Source organism: Falco punctatus (assembly GCF_963210335.1).
Source record: "Falco punctatus genome assembly, chromosome: 3".
NCBI classification, from domain to species: Eukaryota; Metazoa; Chordata; class Aves; order Falconiformes; family Falconidae; genus Falco; species Falco punctatus.
This window is the reverse complement of record NC_137582.1, coordinates 56,910,954-56,927,505: the sequence shown is the minus strand read 5'-3', so window position 1 is coordinate 56,927,505 and position 16,552 is coordinate 56,910,954. Positions and strand designations below refer to the sequence as shown.

Below are 16,552 nucleotides of genomic sequence, written 5' to 3'. Positions count from 1 at the left end.
GGGTTGACGGGAGCCGGCGGAGCGGGGGGGGGGGCGCGGCCGGGGGGCGAGCTGCCTCCCACACGCACGCAGACACCCCGGGCCCCGCTCCGGCGCGAGGCGGCCGCTTACCTCGCGCGAGTGTCAGCGACGTGCCAGCAGCGCGACCCGCCCTCCGCGCCCGGCTCGCCAGCTGCGGGGGGGGGGGGGCGGGGGGGAGGAGAGGGGCGGAGAGGGGCGGGGCGGACGCGCGGGGCCGGGGCGCGGGTGGGTGAGCGGGGGCGCGCGCAGGCTGCGGCGTCGAGGTCAGCGCGGCTCGCGCCCCCTCCCTGTCCCCCTGCGAAGCGGCGGCGGCGGCGCGCGCGGACCTGCCCACATCCGGGCACCGGCGCGGCCCCGCCCCGCCCCGCCCGTCGCCGCGCGAGCCTCCCTCTGTCCCCCAGGCCGCGGGGGGGGCGGGGCGGTGCCCGATGCCGTTTCCGCATGCGCAGAGGCCGCCGCAGCCGCCGCGGCGTGAGGGCAGTGCCGTGGGTGCGCGGGGCGGGTCGCGGCCATCGGGGCCGGCCGTCGGTGGGGCGGGAGGTCAGCGCTCACCGCCTCAGCGAGTGCCCGGGGCTGCCGCGGCCCGGCGCCGTTACCTCGGCGGCCCGGCCAGCTCGGGCCGGGTTGGGCCCGTTGGCTGTTAAGCCTCGACCTCCACCCCTGGGCTCCTGCCAGACATGAGGAGGGAAGCAGCACCGCGTGCTGACAGGCCAGCGGGCCGGCGTGACTTTTGACGGTGGCCCGCAGTGTCAGTGCCACCTCGTGAGTGGCAGTCATAGCTGAATGCAAAGTGAAACATGTAACGTCATACGCTTCCTGTTAATGGTGGCGGTACAGCAGTCAGTGCTCGCAGCAGCATTTCCTGAGTGTGTGTGGGCCGCTTCCCACAAACACGTTTGGAAATCCCTTTAAAGATGGGTTTGGTGCTGTGCCAGAACGGATCTCCACTCTGAACGCCTTCGGAAGCTTCTCTAAACATGCAGAGGTAGATGTTGGCCTTACTGGGGGGTTCCTGCTGATCAGTTTTGCTTTAGGTGCACAGACAGCAGTCTCCCTAACGCAGGTGCAGCATTGTGCTAGTGGATAGTCACTTGAGCGTAAAAGCAGGACAGACACTTGTCTGTGCCTCGGAGACTGAAGAGTTAGATGCGCCCTAGTCCTGTGCAGAGTCTACTCTGCAGAGCAATGAGTTTGCTCAGCAAACTGCTTCTTTGAGTCCAGTGATGTCGGCTTTCCTAAGTTCGCTAATAACCCCGCAGATGTGGGCAAGCTATCTTAAAAGTTGTGTTCTGTCCTGTTTCACAACTCATTCTTATTGCATAACCGTGTATTTGTGATTTTTTCTTCTGTCGTCTGGGATATTTCAGTCCTTGCTACACTGGATAATGGATTTGTACTTCATCTAACCTTATGTTGTGGCTTTATTGCCTCAGGATGTTTCCAGTTCCAAGCCTATCTCTATGTTGGCAAGTAAGAGAAGTTCAAAAGCAGAAGAAGGGCAGCTGAGGATCTGACGTCCATACCACTAATGTGCCAGTCCAGACCAGTTTTAGTCAAGGCCTGTGGAGGCAGTGACCACTAGGGTTGGAACACATTGGATATGTTCTGGGCATGTATCTGTTGGTTTGGTTTCCTTCAAAAGGAATCTATTACGCACACTCCAAGACCCTACGCGACAAGCGTGAGCGATCTGGTTTCCTTCAAAAGTGCACTGCTGATCCTAACTAGAATACTGATATAGATACCCCATCCGACCCACTAACCTAGGGCTAACCTGAACTATGTCGTACCTAAAATGCATATAGTATGTGTATCGGGATCTCAACATAAAGCAGCTTTGCTGTCCGTATCCAGGCCTATTGATGTGTTCTACTTGCCAATATAGACACAGTCTCAGTTTATTTGATCAAATTTACATCAGCCAACGAATAAATAACTGCAAAAGAAATTACAAGAAAAGTTTTTTGATGCATTTTTGAACACGTGACAGGGTTTCTCTCAGAGATTTTTGATTTCCTATACAGATTGCTGTTTACAGTTTGCTGATTAACAGACAGAGACCACACAAATATTTTAGTACTCGGAAGCTACACAGCGTGTACATTCCGCAAATATTCTTTTGTTAATGTTTGAAGTATTTAAAAAGTGGTTATTTTGATTTTTATAGTAATATTTTTAGGTCTTTTTAAAAATCTTCCAAACTTTTTATTGATTTCTATATCTATTACATTTATGGGATTAACTGTTGGAAATTGCAGTCAAGTTGCTGAATAGCATAAAAGATTTTACATATAGATCAAATTACCTGGAGATAATTTGTTCTGCCTGTAAAGTTTTTTGCCTCTTTATTAACTGAAACAAGGAACTGCCTTCCTTGGCAAGTCCTCTTTCTGAACACACTTTATTGAAGCACAGTTTGTCGCAGACAAATGGAAATTTTCAGCAGCTGCAGTTTTTCAAAAGCGATAGGAGATGTTATTTATAACTCCTTATAACAGCTCCTTTTTAATGCATGATAATCTGCTGTGACTTTACAATGAATGCACAACATGTGGTCTTCTGTTTTCCTACAGTAACCTACAGAATACTTCCCAGATGAAGGATATTTTAATCACTGGGTTGCCTGTAAATTTCCTGGAGGATGATAAAAGCACTGCTTTATGTTATCACTAACTTTGTATATTTAACATGATGTTTTCCCATCCCTCTTAGTAGCACGAAGCAAGAAGAGCTAGATTTTCTCACATCCTTCCGTGGAATAGTAATTTGCTGTACAGTAGGGGAGTAGTAAAGAAGCAGGCATTCTTAAAAATCATTAAATTCCAAAACTTAGAAAAAACTCAATTCATACAATAGAAGAATATGGGTAAATTTCTAGTTTTCCACAGAAGGTGGCAGCATTTTGAAGCACTGATGCCAATTTGAACTTCCTAGCAAATGTCAATGCTGAAAGAACAGACACAAACTACAGGAATTTACTCTCCTCAGAAGCTGTGGTATGAACAGGAGTGCTCAGGCACAGATTTGGTGGACCTAGAACTAGAGGACCTGAGGAGGGAGGAGGAACTGCTTTCACATAGGTGGAGTAAGTGGATAGGACGGATTTAACCCTCAAAAGATTTGATGTTTATTTAGCCTTGTTTACCACTACTGTAATACTGCTGGAGTGCCTCATCTGCAGCTAAGTGAAAAATGACTTGCTTCTAGGTAGGCCTTGTTTTCACAGGAGTAATAATTCAGCTGATACATGGATTATCCCACTAATTGCGGAGAGTGCCCTGTCGGGCTACAGCTTCGGGAGATACAACCGTCCTGTGGAACAGCTGACTGTCACCAAAAAGGGGAAGCCTCTCCCACTGTTCTCTCCACTTTCTTTCCTCACTCTCAGCAGCATGCTCCAACTCCTTACCTCATGCCACCCTCCATCTAGCACCTGAGAGCCCCCCCGTACACAAGAAAATATAACTTCCTGAGATAGCAAAAAAATAACCCACTGGCAAAAGTGGATCATATTTTGTTAGGGCAAGAAAGGGTGAGGACCATCTGACTGGAATCAGGGAGGGTAAGAAAGGTAGGGAAGGAGGAAGAGAAGCCTTCCCCTTGGGGCACGAGGGAGCCGTTAAAGCTGATAGCGGCTTGTGAAACTGCAGCCTTAGGGCAGGGCTACACAGTTAGAGGACTGAGCCCTTAATCCCAGGCTCAATCGCAGCAGTCCTAGCGCAGAGCTCTAGCAGCCCCATTTGACTTGCTAACACGCTCCCAACCTGCCCTGCTGCTTATCAGACTTCTCATCTGAGCAAGGCCCCGGAGACAGACAACCGAGGGGTAGCAGCTGCTTAAACTTCTCAGCTGTAATTAACCCCATAAGCGCTCCTAGTGCAGCAGAAGAATGCCTCAGACAGGTTAGCAAAGGCCACGTGTGAAGATGATTTAATCTATTGGGGTTTTTTTCTGATCACTACATATGTAGATCCCTTAAGGAACTGGAGGAGCAGCTGAGCAGCAGCATAGGGCCCTTATTTTCATCCATTCAGCAAATTCAAAAAGCCCCTCTACCCTCATTCAGGAGGAAGGGAGAGGCTGATTTTTGTGTCTAGTAGAAAGAAAGAGACGGGAAAATTGGATCCCTTAGAGGAAGAGATGTTTGCCAATGAAGAACTCCTGGCTGCTATGGCAGCTGGTGCAGTTGCCAGATTTTTCATTTTCTTATGTTGGAATGAAAATTAAGAAAAACCCCATGGCTGGGGTATTCTACAGCCGATCTGCTGCAGGAGTTATTTTGTTGGCTGGTAAAAAGCACCGCTAGCCTATAGTAGGATCCGGCATGTATGCTGGTGGTGTGTGGCAAGCCCCCAGGGAGATTCTCTTGGGCTTTTTGATACCATCCTCTTTCTTCTTCATTGCTTGGAGCATTCTAAGGCTCTTTTTGACCAGCTAGCATCATGGGACAAGAACCACAGTACATGACTCAGGCTGAAGGGTGCCTGTGCGAGATGGCCACTCAGTGACTCCAGGAATTAACGTTTCTGGTTTGTGGGTCGTTTGTTTGTTTGTTTTTCAGGGCGATGGCACAATAGAGCTGAAGCAACCTGGGAAGAGCACAGTGTGCTTGCTCATGAGTACAATGTGCAGAGCTAGAAGTCCTCTTCCTGGCAAGTCTGAGTCATTGGCACGAGCCAGGTTGCTATAGGAGTTGTAGGTGAAAGAGACAGTTCCCCTATGAAATTCCTGTGTAGGTGGCACGTGGGACAGTGGGGACTGGAGGGTGCCCTGACTGCCGGGAGCTGAAGAGCTTTACAGGGGTCTAGCTAAGAAAGCAGAGGGCCTGTGTTGAAAATGGGTGTGTGGAGGGGGATTGGAGTCAGTTTTCTTGCTTTGTTTTTGTTTTTGTCTTTTTCTTTTTGCAGGGAGGCAGGAAAAAAACTGGGCTGGGACTTGTCCATTTTGTGTATGTGCTGAACGTGAGATACTTTTTTTTGGTGGGGGGGAGCAGGGATAGAAAAGACTGTAGATAGCTACATCTGGAGGGAAGGCTGGCAGTTGGTTTGCAGAGACTTGGGACCAGGCCAGACAGTGGACATATGTATGTGAGTGATGCATAGGGGTCCAGACATGGACTGAACATGTCTGAAATGTTCCCAAAAAGCATGTGGGAATGGCTGAGGTAAGCAAGCTGCTCCATTCTGTTGACCTGAAAGGCTGAAACAGTTGACTACTAGATCTCAGTTAGAAATGGCAACTTGCAGCAGGGAGGAGGTAAGGAGCAGCTTCCTAAACCACATCTAGGGAGTAATTCTTGAAAATCAAGTCATTTTCCAATCTGGGTAGTGGTCACTCTAGGCCTCGGAGCGATTGCACTCTGTAACAGTCAGCATGTTGATGTCTGAAGCATGATACTCGGTGCCGCATTGACAGGACCTGCCACTTTGACCTGCCTGGAGTCACCATCGCTTAATTGACATTTTCTTGACACCAGCTCCTCTAGAGTTGTAGACTGTTCCCCCTAACCCATTCTGCTGTTTTGTAAACTGTGCTGTTATATGTCTTGGTTTCTAAAAACAGCATTAATCCTTCTTCTACTCAGTATGAGATATAGACCATGGGTTAGTTTCTCTGCATTCATAGAGCCATATTTTTCTATTTGAATTTTTCAGGTTTTCTAAGTCTATTTTCCAAGAGTGGACATAATAAATTACACTTTTAAATCTTGGTCTTTATGATCTGGTACTAATACAGTTAAGGTCATGGATGGCTCTTGGGTGACTGATAAAAATGGATAAAAATGTGACTGATCACAGATAAAAAGAACAATACTTTGCATCGACTTCCAAGAGCAAATTGAGAAGAGACGGATGTTCTGAAGCATGTATGTAACATGGACTGTTTTGCGCAAGGGGACTGGACTAAACAATCTCTAGAGGTCCCTTCCAGCTTTAACTACTAAATGATTCTGAACTAGGAAGAAAGTTTTCTTTAAGGGGTGTCTGCAACCTTTGTGACTTGGAGTTTCACTTTCATTATACTCCATCTTTCCAGTAATGAGTACATTGATAACTAACAATTTTCTCCCACCTCCAACATTTCATATCCCTGTTGCTGTCTGGATACTCAGATCGCATGAAAAACCAAATAAAGACCCTATGAGTTCATGCTGTTTTGACTAGATGGCACATTCTGGATTTCAGCTCACTGGTGAAATTCTGTGTACAAGGTATAAAGACATAGGAAAAATGTTTATGGCACTTGTTGCTAGCTTGTGTCCCCTGCAAGAACTGAGGTGAGTGTCTGTATTCTATGTTTCAGAAAATCTGACTGGCAAAACTTGAAGACATCCACAGTAAAATTTGATTGTTGCCACTTTGCATGCTGTGCTTTGTACGATGCATTCTCCCTAATGAGGTGTAAGGAAAAACATTCTACATTTGGGAAAAAAGGAAAACTTTACAGATTTGCTAGATGTAGCTTTAAAGAGAAATGTCTTGTGGAGATTTGTATATGGGATTGGACCTAAATGAAATAAGACAGTGCAAAGAGACAGAAACTCTGCCATTAATCATGTTACTTTTATTGAAATAGTAACGTGTGCTTTTAATGTAAGTGGTTTTATTTTTATTAATACTTGATGCTGAGTTTTGAACAGTACTGTACCCAAACAATTTTACAAATATAATGCTGAATACACTGCTTATTGCTCATTGTTTTTATATAAACATAAAACCTGAAAATGAATGTAAGAATAAATAAGGCACCCTACTAATACACTGATTTCATGTATTGTAGTAACATGCACAAAATGTCATTTTGCTTTTACAAGACACTTCTCTCATATTCCTTACCAGAGAAAAAAATAAGTTAGACTTTGTTATTTGGGCACAGGCCAATCCTTGTCTGAAAAGTCAGAACTTGAAAGCACTTTTTAATTTTCTAATTTAACCTTCCACCTTTCAAAACTAGCTTTCGTATAGCATGTCCCAATTTCTTTTTCTAAAGACAGAAAGTATTTTTGTTCTTCCTTTGCTGTTACTAGGAAACATGCCTTGCAAGAGGACTGTTCACGTACTGCTTGAGACAAAAGACCTGACTTGCTTTTTTATCCATGTTTTCTTCTTGTACTGACCCCACTCAAAAGATAAAGATAAAAATAAAAATACAAAGGCATCTTTACTGGCTTATCTTGTGTGGCTGGGCCCAAATCTGTGATCAGCACGAGGTGGGAGCTCCCCAGAAGCTGCTTAAAAGCCTTCTTTTTTTAATTTCAGTATGCCCTAAATTAGGACTTCCCAGCAGTTTCAGAATACATTCTGTCCAACTGCCTTTTTTTCCTCAAAGGTCTACATTGGCTCTCGCCCTGTTTCAGGGCTGAGGAGAACAGTGACGCCTCAGTCAGCCTCACAAACTCTAAGCCACTACGGCAGAAATCACTTTGCAAAGGCTTTAATGATTTGACCACCTATTACTGAAGTGCTGACGAATGATCAAATAAATAAATCAGAGGGATGGGACTTTGACCCCCATCCCAGATCCCAGCTTTCTTTAAACAGTTTGTTATATTCTTTTTAGAAATTATCTGAAACAATAGCAGAGACAAAGGGTTTGGATTTTTTTTTAATTTAAAGCAGATTATATCATAATTGCTGATGTTCTAATATTTATTCTTTAGAACTGAAATGGTCTTGCAGGGTAGTATAAACATAACAGACAAAATCATGGAATTTACCAGTTATATGAAATATGTATTACATACATGACAACACTCAGCTTTACATGAACTTTGAAATGCAAGATGTCTTTTAATTACATAAATTATTACAGTACTGTTTTAAAGGAATATTTTGGTTACATGTAAACACTATAAATTAGCTCTTTAAAAAATAATAATGTAAGACAATTATGGCATTGACATAGTTTAAAAAACAATAACTAGCCCTAAATCTGAATACTCTCAGGATAGAACAGCAAAAGCAGGTATCAATCTAATGCTATAGAATAACATGCTGAAATTTGGACTTACTTGAAGAAACAGTGTTTGTGTTCCCTCCTTCTTTTGTTTTCTTTTTCACCATCAGTGCCCTAAGGAATGGGCCAACTTGTATTGTGTGTGACAGGATAATATATGCTATTTTGAGTGTTGCCATTGTAATATTAAAAGCCATCTAGATTAAGTTTCTTAAATGTGTACTGGTTTAAATTAAAATCCTGAGGAATTATAATCTGCCTACTTGATGGTTTTGGTTAAGTGCAATTTGATGTATGCAGAATGTTGTTTCATTTAAGGTCATTCTTAGTAAGGCATATTAAAAATAAATATAAAAGTGACAACATAATATTTAGTGTCTTGCTACAAAATCTTAGGCAAAAATATTTTTGCATGTAGTAATGGACTTCATCCATTTGCTGGCTTACAGGAGTTAAAATTTGTGCATGAAGCTTAACTGCCCTTGTCAGAATGTGCCACTGTGCTGTAACAGTGGTCCAAAGCTACATGCTATAGATTTTATTTCCATGCTCAAACATAGCTTGCACAAACTGCTTGAAGACTCTGTCCATGTAAGTGCACTTCCTTGGCCATATTCCTTCCAGAAAACCAATATGGCCTCCACACGCAGTCAGAACCAAAGCAACGTTTGCGTTTTGTTTGGCAGTTTCTACTGGTATAGCTAAAATGGGAGGGGAAAAAAGTTTTAAGTCCTTATCCTTCCATGAAATGCCAGCCACTGAATACCTTCTCTTAAATGTTTTTCGTATTATATATGAATAAATATGCACAACATTAACGCAAGCTTAAATGTACCGCAAGATGTAGAGCCATAGCTGTGTTAAAAGCCATTTCTCTCTTCATTATTAACTCACCTTATCTGTATGGGGGTTTTTTTCTGGCTGCTGTACAAGTTTCAACTTCATATTTCTTTCAGTCCCACTGATGGAACAGCACCCATATTAACACATACTTATGATTTGGTATAAACAGTGTAAGTGAAAGGACAATCAAGCCTATAGTTTTTAACCTGTGTTGCAATGCTCTAGAAAAGCTCAGGAACTAGGACCTTAACTGTGAATCCCATTCGCTTTGTAGGAGACTCCAAACACAAACCCCTTAATGTCATGGTAAGATTTTGTCTGTAAGATACCCCATCAGCTAATATTAAAGATTATCCTGACTTACCATTAGTATATCTGATTTGCCAGGTTTTTACATTTACAGGTGCATGTTTAGACCCCACCATGCAAACACACTGGGAAACAGTTCTTGCCCTGAGGAACTCATAACCTAAATACCCAAGGTAAACAGAGAAAGAGCACACAACTGCACACGGACACAGAAAGCTGCTCCATGTCACCCGGTAGGTTAGTGGTTCTCTACTGAGTAGCGACTGCTAGCAAATGATTTAATTTAGAATTTAGATTATTAGACTAGCTACTACAAGGATTTTTCTTTCAGCTGGATCAGCTCCCTGATCTGGTTCACCCCGTTAATGCCAATAAGGGGACGGTGGCAGGCACAGTCAGATAAGGACTGCAGTGAGGTGGCCCTTTCAGTGACAGCCTACAGTTAGCTTAAAGTCATCAGTGAACTCCACCTGAGCTATTGCTGATCTTGACACGTGCAGGAGGGGAGACTTCAGTGCATCTTATTTTGAACATGCATGGATGTGTGGCTTAATCAATGCTATCACCTGGGCAGTTCCCTTTGTGAAAGAAAATAAAAGTCAGTGCAGACCGACAACAGAGAAACCATATGACTTTACAAATGCTATTGCAGCGTGATGAGGTGACCCTGTGATCCTATGAACTGGCTGACGCAACACTGGAGCTTTACAGAGCTGTGGTGTTTATGCTCTTGATATAAAAATGAAGTTATTTAAGCAAATTCCTCAGAAGTTTTAAGTATGATGAATATTCTCCTGAGCAAGCAGATATCTCAACACATTTCAGTAAAGAATGCCTTTCAAAGTTCCAGTTTCCAAATAATAAACTTCATGTAAGGGAAAAAAATAAAGACCATACAGATTTTTTGATTATTCAGGATTGACACAAAAAACAACAGCAAAAGAAGACGTGCTTTGTCCAGACAGAAGGGAGTAGAAGGAATTTCACTGTATTGTCTAAAAAAGGGTTATGATTCCACAAGAAAATAAATCTGATTTTAAGTCATACACTACTAAAGGACAAGTACCTTGGCACTACAACACAAAGCAGCGAGTTATTCGCAGCATTTCTATTGCTGCCTCATGTATTTTAAGGTATTTTTGAACAGAGATTTTTAATCAGGTTCACTTTTGGGGGGCATCAGTTGTCCACATCCTTTTCTGATAGAACTTCCCTCAGAGACACCCTCCACCCACTCCTATTTCTAGGCATCTGCTTTCCTTTATACATCTGCTATCTCAAAGGCCATTTTCCTTGAAGAGTCACTATCCCTGCATATCACTACCTTCTTTATAGGCAAGCTCCTTACTTTCATTTGGATGCTGGCAGACTTACTGCTGTGTGCTTCAGATGCTGATTTGCCTTAGTTTTCGGCAGCTAGAGTAACAACGTGGCACCCATTCCTTAGCCAAAGACAGACACCCAGCCAGAGCGAGTCACAAGAGATCTTGAACACAACGACTGTAGTGAACAGATGCACAACTTAAAATAGATCAGGGCAGAAGCACCGGACCTGCCAAGTCAGGGGAGCAATCTGCACCTCAGAGGTCCTTACTAGCAGTGTCTGCAACGACATGCTCTGTTCAACTCCAGGGCCACAGCCTGGATGCTAAACCAACCATATCCATAGTGGGGTTAGTGGCTTTTATGAATGTTGTGTTATGAGGTTCCTGTCCATAACATGAGGTACATCTGAACGGAGCACAGACTGAGCTCTGGAGAGCAATGGGGATTCTCTTGCAGAGTACATGAGATTCTTCGCTACTCAGCGCTATTAATTTCTTCCACTCTTTCCCCTCCTTTCAAAATTGCACACATCTAAGTAGTTTATAGATTTCAGCATTTAGTAGGTGATACTGATTCTTTAATAAGTAGAAGAAACTGTGCTTCTCTCTGTTTCTACAAGAAATCATTGACTTTTCCTTTGTTCAGCTGAAAATTGAAAATACTATACAGCGACTGGGCTTTTTAAAGCAATTACTGAGGCAAGACTAAAAAGAAAAGTCAATGAAATAAAAACTTAGAGCCTGACAGCCTGGATTGGGGAATAGCACAGGCTGAAAACAAGAGATGCAGAAAACAATGTGTTATTTCTTGCAATCCAACACATGCATAATTTTCAGATTCCAGTCTCAGCAAGCACTCATCTGGAGTTTTGCCTGAGTTAATCTGCCCAGCAATCTCTGATCTGGCTCCCTTGGATTCTGTGGATGAACACATCGCCATGTACAAACACAGTGGCTACGATTCATGTCAGCTTCTGCCAACTGCATGGGAATTTGCCCACTTATCTGTACCAAGCGATCTGCTCATCTTCCCTCTAGTAGCATGTGGGCCATGTTAAACAGTATCCCGACAGGGAAGCGGGGATCTGACTCAAGCCCAAGGCCCCCATTACTGCTTCAGGCAATGAATCGTGCTTTCCACAGCCATTCTGCAGCTGTCTTCCTGGTCACTGAGGAGACTAATGAACAGGCTTATACACAAGAGTATGGGGAGGAGTGCATGAGGAGAGACAGAGTTGATCTCCAAGAACCAGAGAGAACATGAGAACTCCATCCATCCTAATGGGTTCAGGATCAGCTGTGTACTGGCCTGAACACACCTTTTCACTAGCTAAGATTGTGCAAAACCAAAGGTCATTCACTGTGTCAGACTAGTGTCAAAGCTTAAAGAGAAATAGCCTTTCCTGATAAGAAACTTCTTTGCTGGGGGTGTGGAAGGGAGATGACAATAAATGTCTCCTCTACTGTGCCAACCCAGCTGAGGAAGGCCTTACAGGCAAAGCTCACTGTGACCTCTGCATACCTGTCATTCAGAGGTTGCCAAGAATAACGATAGCTCCCAAATCAGTTTGCTGGTGGTTATTCATTCCCAAACTGACTGGCAATACTATGCCTGCCTCCAAACAGCTAAAGCAGCTCTCTCCTAGAAGGCTACTCCTGCTAGGACGCTGGTTATCTTCTGTGCCTGGTCAAGGTGTGAGCCACACACAGGTCTTTACGAATGTCATCTTCCCGTACTGAAGTTCTCTCTCTTCTAATTAACGTGTGTTTACAGCAGAATCCTGCCACAGATTATCACTGTTATCACAAGCTGTAGCACTGCTGAATATGCAGTCATTTGCTTCCATATGCAGTGAGGATTTTTAGTAGGTGCCAAGCCTGACCTGCTGTTCCCTCTCTGCTCTTCCCTCCCCTGTGGTGAACAGGAGAGCCTGCCCTTGGCACAGTCAGTCTTGATACAGTCAGGTCACCATTCGTATGACCCCTCCCCAGCAGAGTTTCTTGCTCTGCAGCTTCTCAGGAGAGAATTGAATATGTTGTGTTGGTCTCCAGAGCCAAAATGCAAATTATGCTTGCAGTGGTGTGGTACTTCTCTCAGGGCTGTTTCTAGGGACTGTTAGCCATTCACAAATAAAACCACAATGCAACAGAACATACTCTGCAAAGTAAAGGGCAGACAAATGCAGCACTGGATGTGATGCACTCTAGGACACAGGATGACATGTTAAAAGATACTACTGTTCATTTTTGTACACAGGTGTCCTTGTACTTCTCTTTCTACTAACCAAAATCTGTTCTGCTGTTTGATCCAGCAGGCACAGACCTGTTACTTGGGATTGCAGAACCACAGTGTAAATATACATGTGCACAATTACCTCATTCAAAATCAATTTGTTGTACATTCTTTGCGGAAAGTATTTTTTAAAAAAGAACAGTAGAAGAACATACATGTGAAGTAGCACTGACTTAAATAAGTCACTACTGCCAGACCTGCTGTTCCATTGTTTGGTTGACTTCTCCTGGTTCCTTAAACTCTTTCCCTAATTGTTACGTGTCTGGCCATTCCCTGGCCATTTGGTCTCTCCAGACAACTTCACTCAACTGCGCTGTTTACATAATAGAATGCAAAATAACACCTAAGAGCATTTACTCCAAATTTGATTCAGAGGGACAGAAAAGCTTCAGAGAGTTCAAGAAGAAGTGTAACTGAGCCTCAGACGTGCACTTACTTGGCACAGTGGATCAGGAGGGAGCTGGCATGGTACTTTGCATCAAGTACAGGCTTTCAGCTCGGGCACAACACTCACCAGTGGCAATTAGCTAAGCATTAGTATAATGAAATTTAAGTCAGATGCCTAATACGCAGCTTAAAGTCTCTAAGGAAAAAAATGCCACTTCAGATGAAAAGTTAAACGTGACACCGATAATGAATGCTATCACTCCATCTTGATTTATTTTCACAGAAAATAACGGGGCTTGACTTTCCTGAAGCAATGGTTTATTTAAAGTAGTTATGGTGAGAGAAGTGTCACGCAATGAAGAAAGCATTTGTTAGCATTACGCAATGTGAGAACTGCATTCCTGAGTTAAACTACAGATACATTGGCTGCCAAGCTCCGTGAACTTTAAACAGCAACATTAAGGAAGGGCTGCAAATGAATTGTTTCTTCCTAATACTGAATTGAGACCAAAGGGCATGTTTTCACAACATATTCAAAAATACTTGCTGGGAAGTACAAAGTTTACTAAAAAGCTACATGAGAAGAAATGATCAGGTAGTAAGAGGCAGCAGAGTAAAAGGCACCCATCTGCACTTTTTAAGGGAAGTCTCTTTTTAGGTCCATATTGTGTAGTGACAAAGCAGACTTGGGTTTGTATCCCCCAAGCTTTGTTAGAGCAGGTTAGATGTGGCTGGCTTTATAAAGGATATTTACATGGAACAGAATTCTGGCACAGCTTTCTCCCTAATGAGTTTGCTAGGCCTGCTTCCCAGCTGTTGGAAACTACAGCTATCTACAACAGAGGTGGAAGGTAGCCTAAAAGCTGGTAGGTATTCCTGGGAGGAATGAGGCATGAAATAACCAGTCCCCAAAGTCAATAGAAGGCTGGGGTCTCAATGAGAAGAAATTTTGTGGCTTTGAATCCATTATACAGTTGTAAACGGAAACTGCCTGTGGTTGCCACAGGTTTACATGTGTCCGCACACTTTTAAGTCAGAAAAAACAAGCCAGTTGCCAGAATAAACTCACCTCCCAGAGTAACACCAGTCTTTTATGTTTGCTAACGTCAAACAGCCTGCAAAAGTGTTGAGATGAATGAACTCCAGTAACTGATGGCAGCAGCCATAATTTCTAAGCTGCTAATCAGGGTGCCCTGTGTCTCCTGCCAGCACGTTTCACACTGAGGGTGCATAGCACAAATGAAAAAGGAGCCAAGGGTAGACACACGTAACAGAGTCATGCTATTAACTGTAATCAACACTTTCCTGGCGGCCCTTTCTAAGGTAAACTTGGCACCACAAGGATGACTATTTACAGCCGACAGCATTAACTCTGTGAACAAGGAAGAAATGAATGCCTAACCACCCAAACATTTTCATGGAGAAAGGCTGGTTAAGGTCAGAGTTCAGGAGAGGATGGACAGTCATTAAAACAGACTCTTAACACTTCTTGTTTCAGAAATGCCTCACCTCCCTCCAGACTGCAAGACTTCTAAGGCATTCAACAACACGTTTGATACTCGGTCTTACACAAAAGATCATCCCTATAATCCACTGCTCACCAAGAGTTGTGTCTCTTTTAAAAGGAACAGCTTTGAGGGAGGAGGGATCTGATACAGCTGTACTCCAGGGGACTCAATCTTTTGGCTAGCCAAAGTACACTATCGCAGAACTGTTGAGGCTGTAAGAAAGCTTTTGAGATCATCTAGTCCAAACCCACTGCTTAAGCAGGGTTACCTAGAGCAGGTTGCGCAGGACAGCATCCAGTCAGGTCTGGAGTATCTCCATAGATGGAAACCCCACAACCTCTATGCCAGTGTTGGACCACTCTCACAGTAAAAAAAGTGTCTTCTTGTGTTCAGATTGAATTTCATGGGGTCAAGGTGAATGCTTAGCTCTTGATAGCTGGAGGTTATATTCTAAAATGAAGAGACAAGGGAATGGAGTATCTGCACTAGCTTTAATCTAACTAACAAAGGACCCAGTCCCAGTGATAATAGGCTGGAAAAGGTTAACAAATCCTCCAGGGAGAGAGGGACACTGCCCCTTTCACTGCTGTTGTTACTTGCACTAATTAGCTAGCTTACTCCTGCCACAATTACCACTTCACTTTAGAACAGAAACCGCAAACTGAGCTAGATCTAAACACAGAGGTGAAGCCATTGTTCCCTCTCTAAGATACTTAATGGCAGAAACATGGCACAACAGATCACTCACCTTGCGGTACTATGGGGAAAGTCATCCCCAGGGTCATAAGACCCATAAAAATTTATCTTCAGAATCACTAGCCAAATTTTATATTTGGACACAGATTTTCGGATCACAGCCCCATCCAGTCTCATCTCCAGAACATTATATGCTTATAACAAAACCAGCAACTAGCCGATTTCAAGGGGGAGAGGGGCAGGGGGAAATCCCACAGAAGCTAGTAAATACAAAGGGGGACTACCTCTGTCTCAGAAAGTCCCTGAACCACAAATTATTAAAGATGCATGCAGTATTCTGGAAGAATCTTGCTATGCTTGCCCAGATCTTATAATTTTTTAAGCCTCTGTTTTGGCCAGCGTAACCAATTTTTACCAGTGTTTGGCTTATCCAGAGTCACCGTTTTTCCCCCTCACATTAGGTGGCTGTCACCTCTTTATATTGTTCATGCATAGCATGGATACTTTTTGTTCAAGAGAAGAAATCAGACTGTCTCTAGTGCACTTGACTGGAGCAGCCCTTTTTTCTTCATGTCACATTTGTCTCTAACAGGTCTTCAAACTATAAACAGTAATGTAAGTGTGTGCATGTTTCTGTATGTGCTGTACATCTGCACACTGATAAAACTACACAAACAGAGTCTCTTCCAATTCCTCCATTCTTCTGTTTGTTGTTCTCATCTGTTTGCCTACTCGCTTTGGTTTCATGACTCATTCTACAAGAATCTCACTTGACTTGCTGTGGCAGAAGAAAATTTCATTGAAATAAATCGAGTGTATAAACTTCATATTTAAAGATGTCAAGTGTTCACTGTGAAGACTGTCCCCTCAACCAGCTGTTCATCACAGTGGTTTTCCTCTACATTAGCTTTTGTTCTCCCTCTCTTCTCAGACACTAACCAATACACAGACCGCAGGAACAAGCATATCTTTTTAAGACAGTCAGCAACAGGTTTTGAACTTCATAGCAAAAGCAAAATGTTCATAATGATCACATTTTGCAGAAAATAGGGCGAAAGGCTGAAAACTCCGTTTTCCCTTATCTGTCACTAGCTGACATTGCTGCTTCATCTTCTAGTTAGATTCTTACTGATTCCAACGTGCCTCCTTCCAGCAGCTCACCTTCACTCTCGCTCTTCCTTTACCCTAGATTTTGGCTTACATGCTAACTTACA

At 43.5% G+C, this 16,552-nt stretch overlaps 2 protein-coding genes across 4 annotated transcripts in view; both read right to left on the bottom strand.

Moving 5' to 3' along the window:
- Positions 1-5,137, bottom strand: part of ESCO1 (establishment of sister chromatid cohesion N-acetyltransferase 1) — a 40,159-nt gene extending 35,022 nt beyond the window's left edge. The window contains exon 1 of one of the 3 annotated variants that reach the window (XR_013927016.1): positions 112-5,137. The gene's annotated coding sequence lies outside the window, so the exon portion shown is untranslated. The remainder of the gene's footprint in view (positions 1-111) is intronic. The other 2 variants (XM_080380435.1, XM_080380436.1) reach the window with 2 other exon arrangements.
- Positions 5,138-6,563: 1,426 nt separating this feature from the next.
- ABHD3 (abhydrolase domain containing 3, phospholipase) overlaps positions 6,564-16,552 on the bottom strand; it is a 38,243-nt gene continuing 28,254 nt past the window's right edge. Inside the window, exon 10 of the mRNA XM_080380439.1 lies at positions 6,564-8,678. Coding sequence (XP_080236565.1) covers positions 8,500-8,678 — 179 coding nt within the window. The 3' untranslated portion in view covers positions 6,564-8,499. The remainder of the gene's footprint in view (positions 8,679-16,552) is intronic.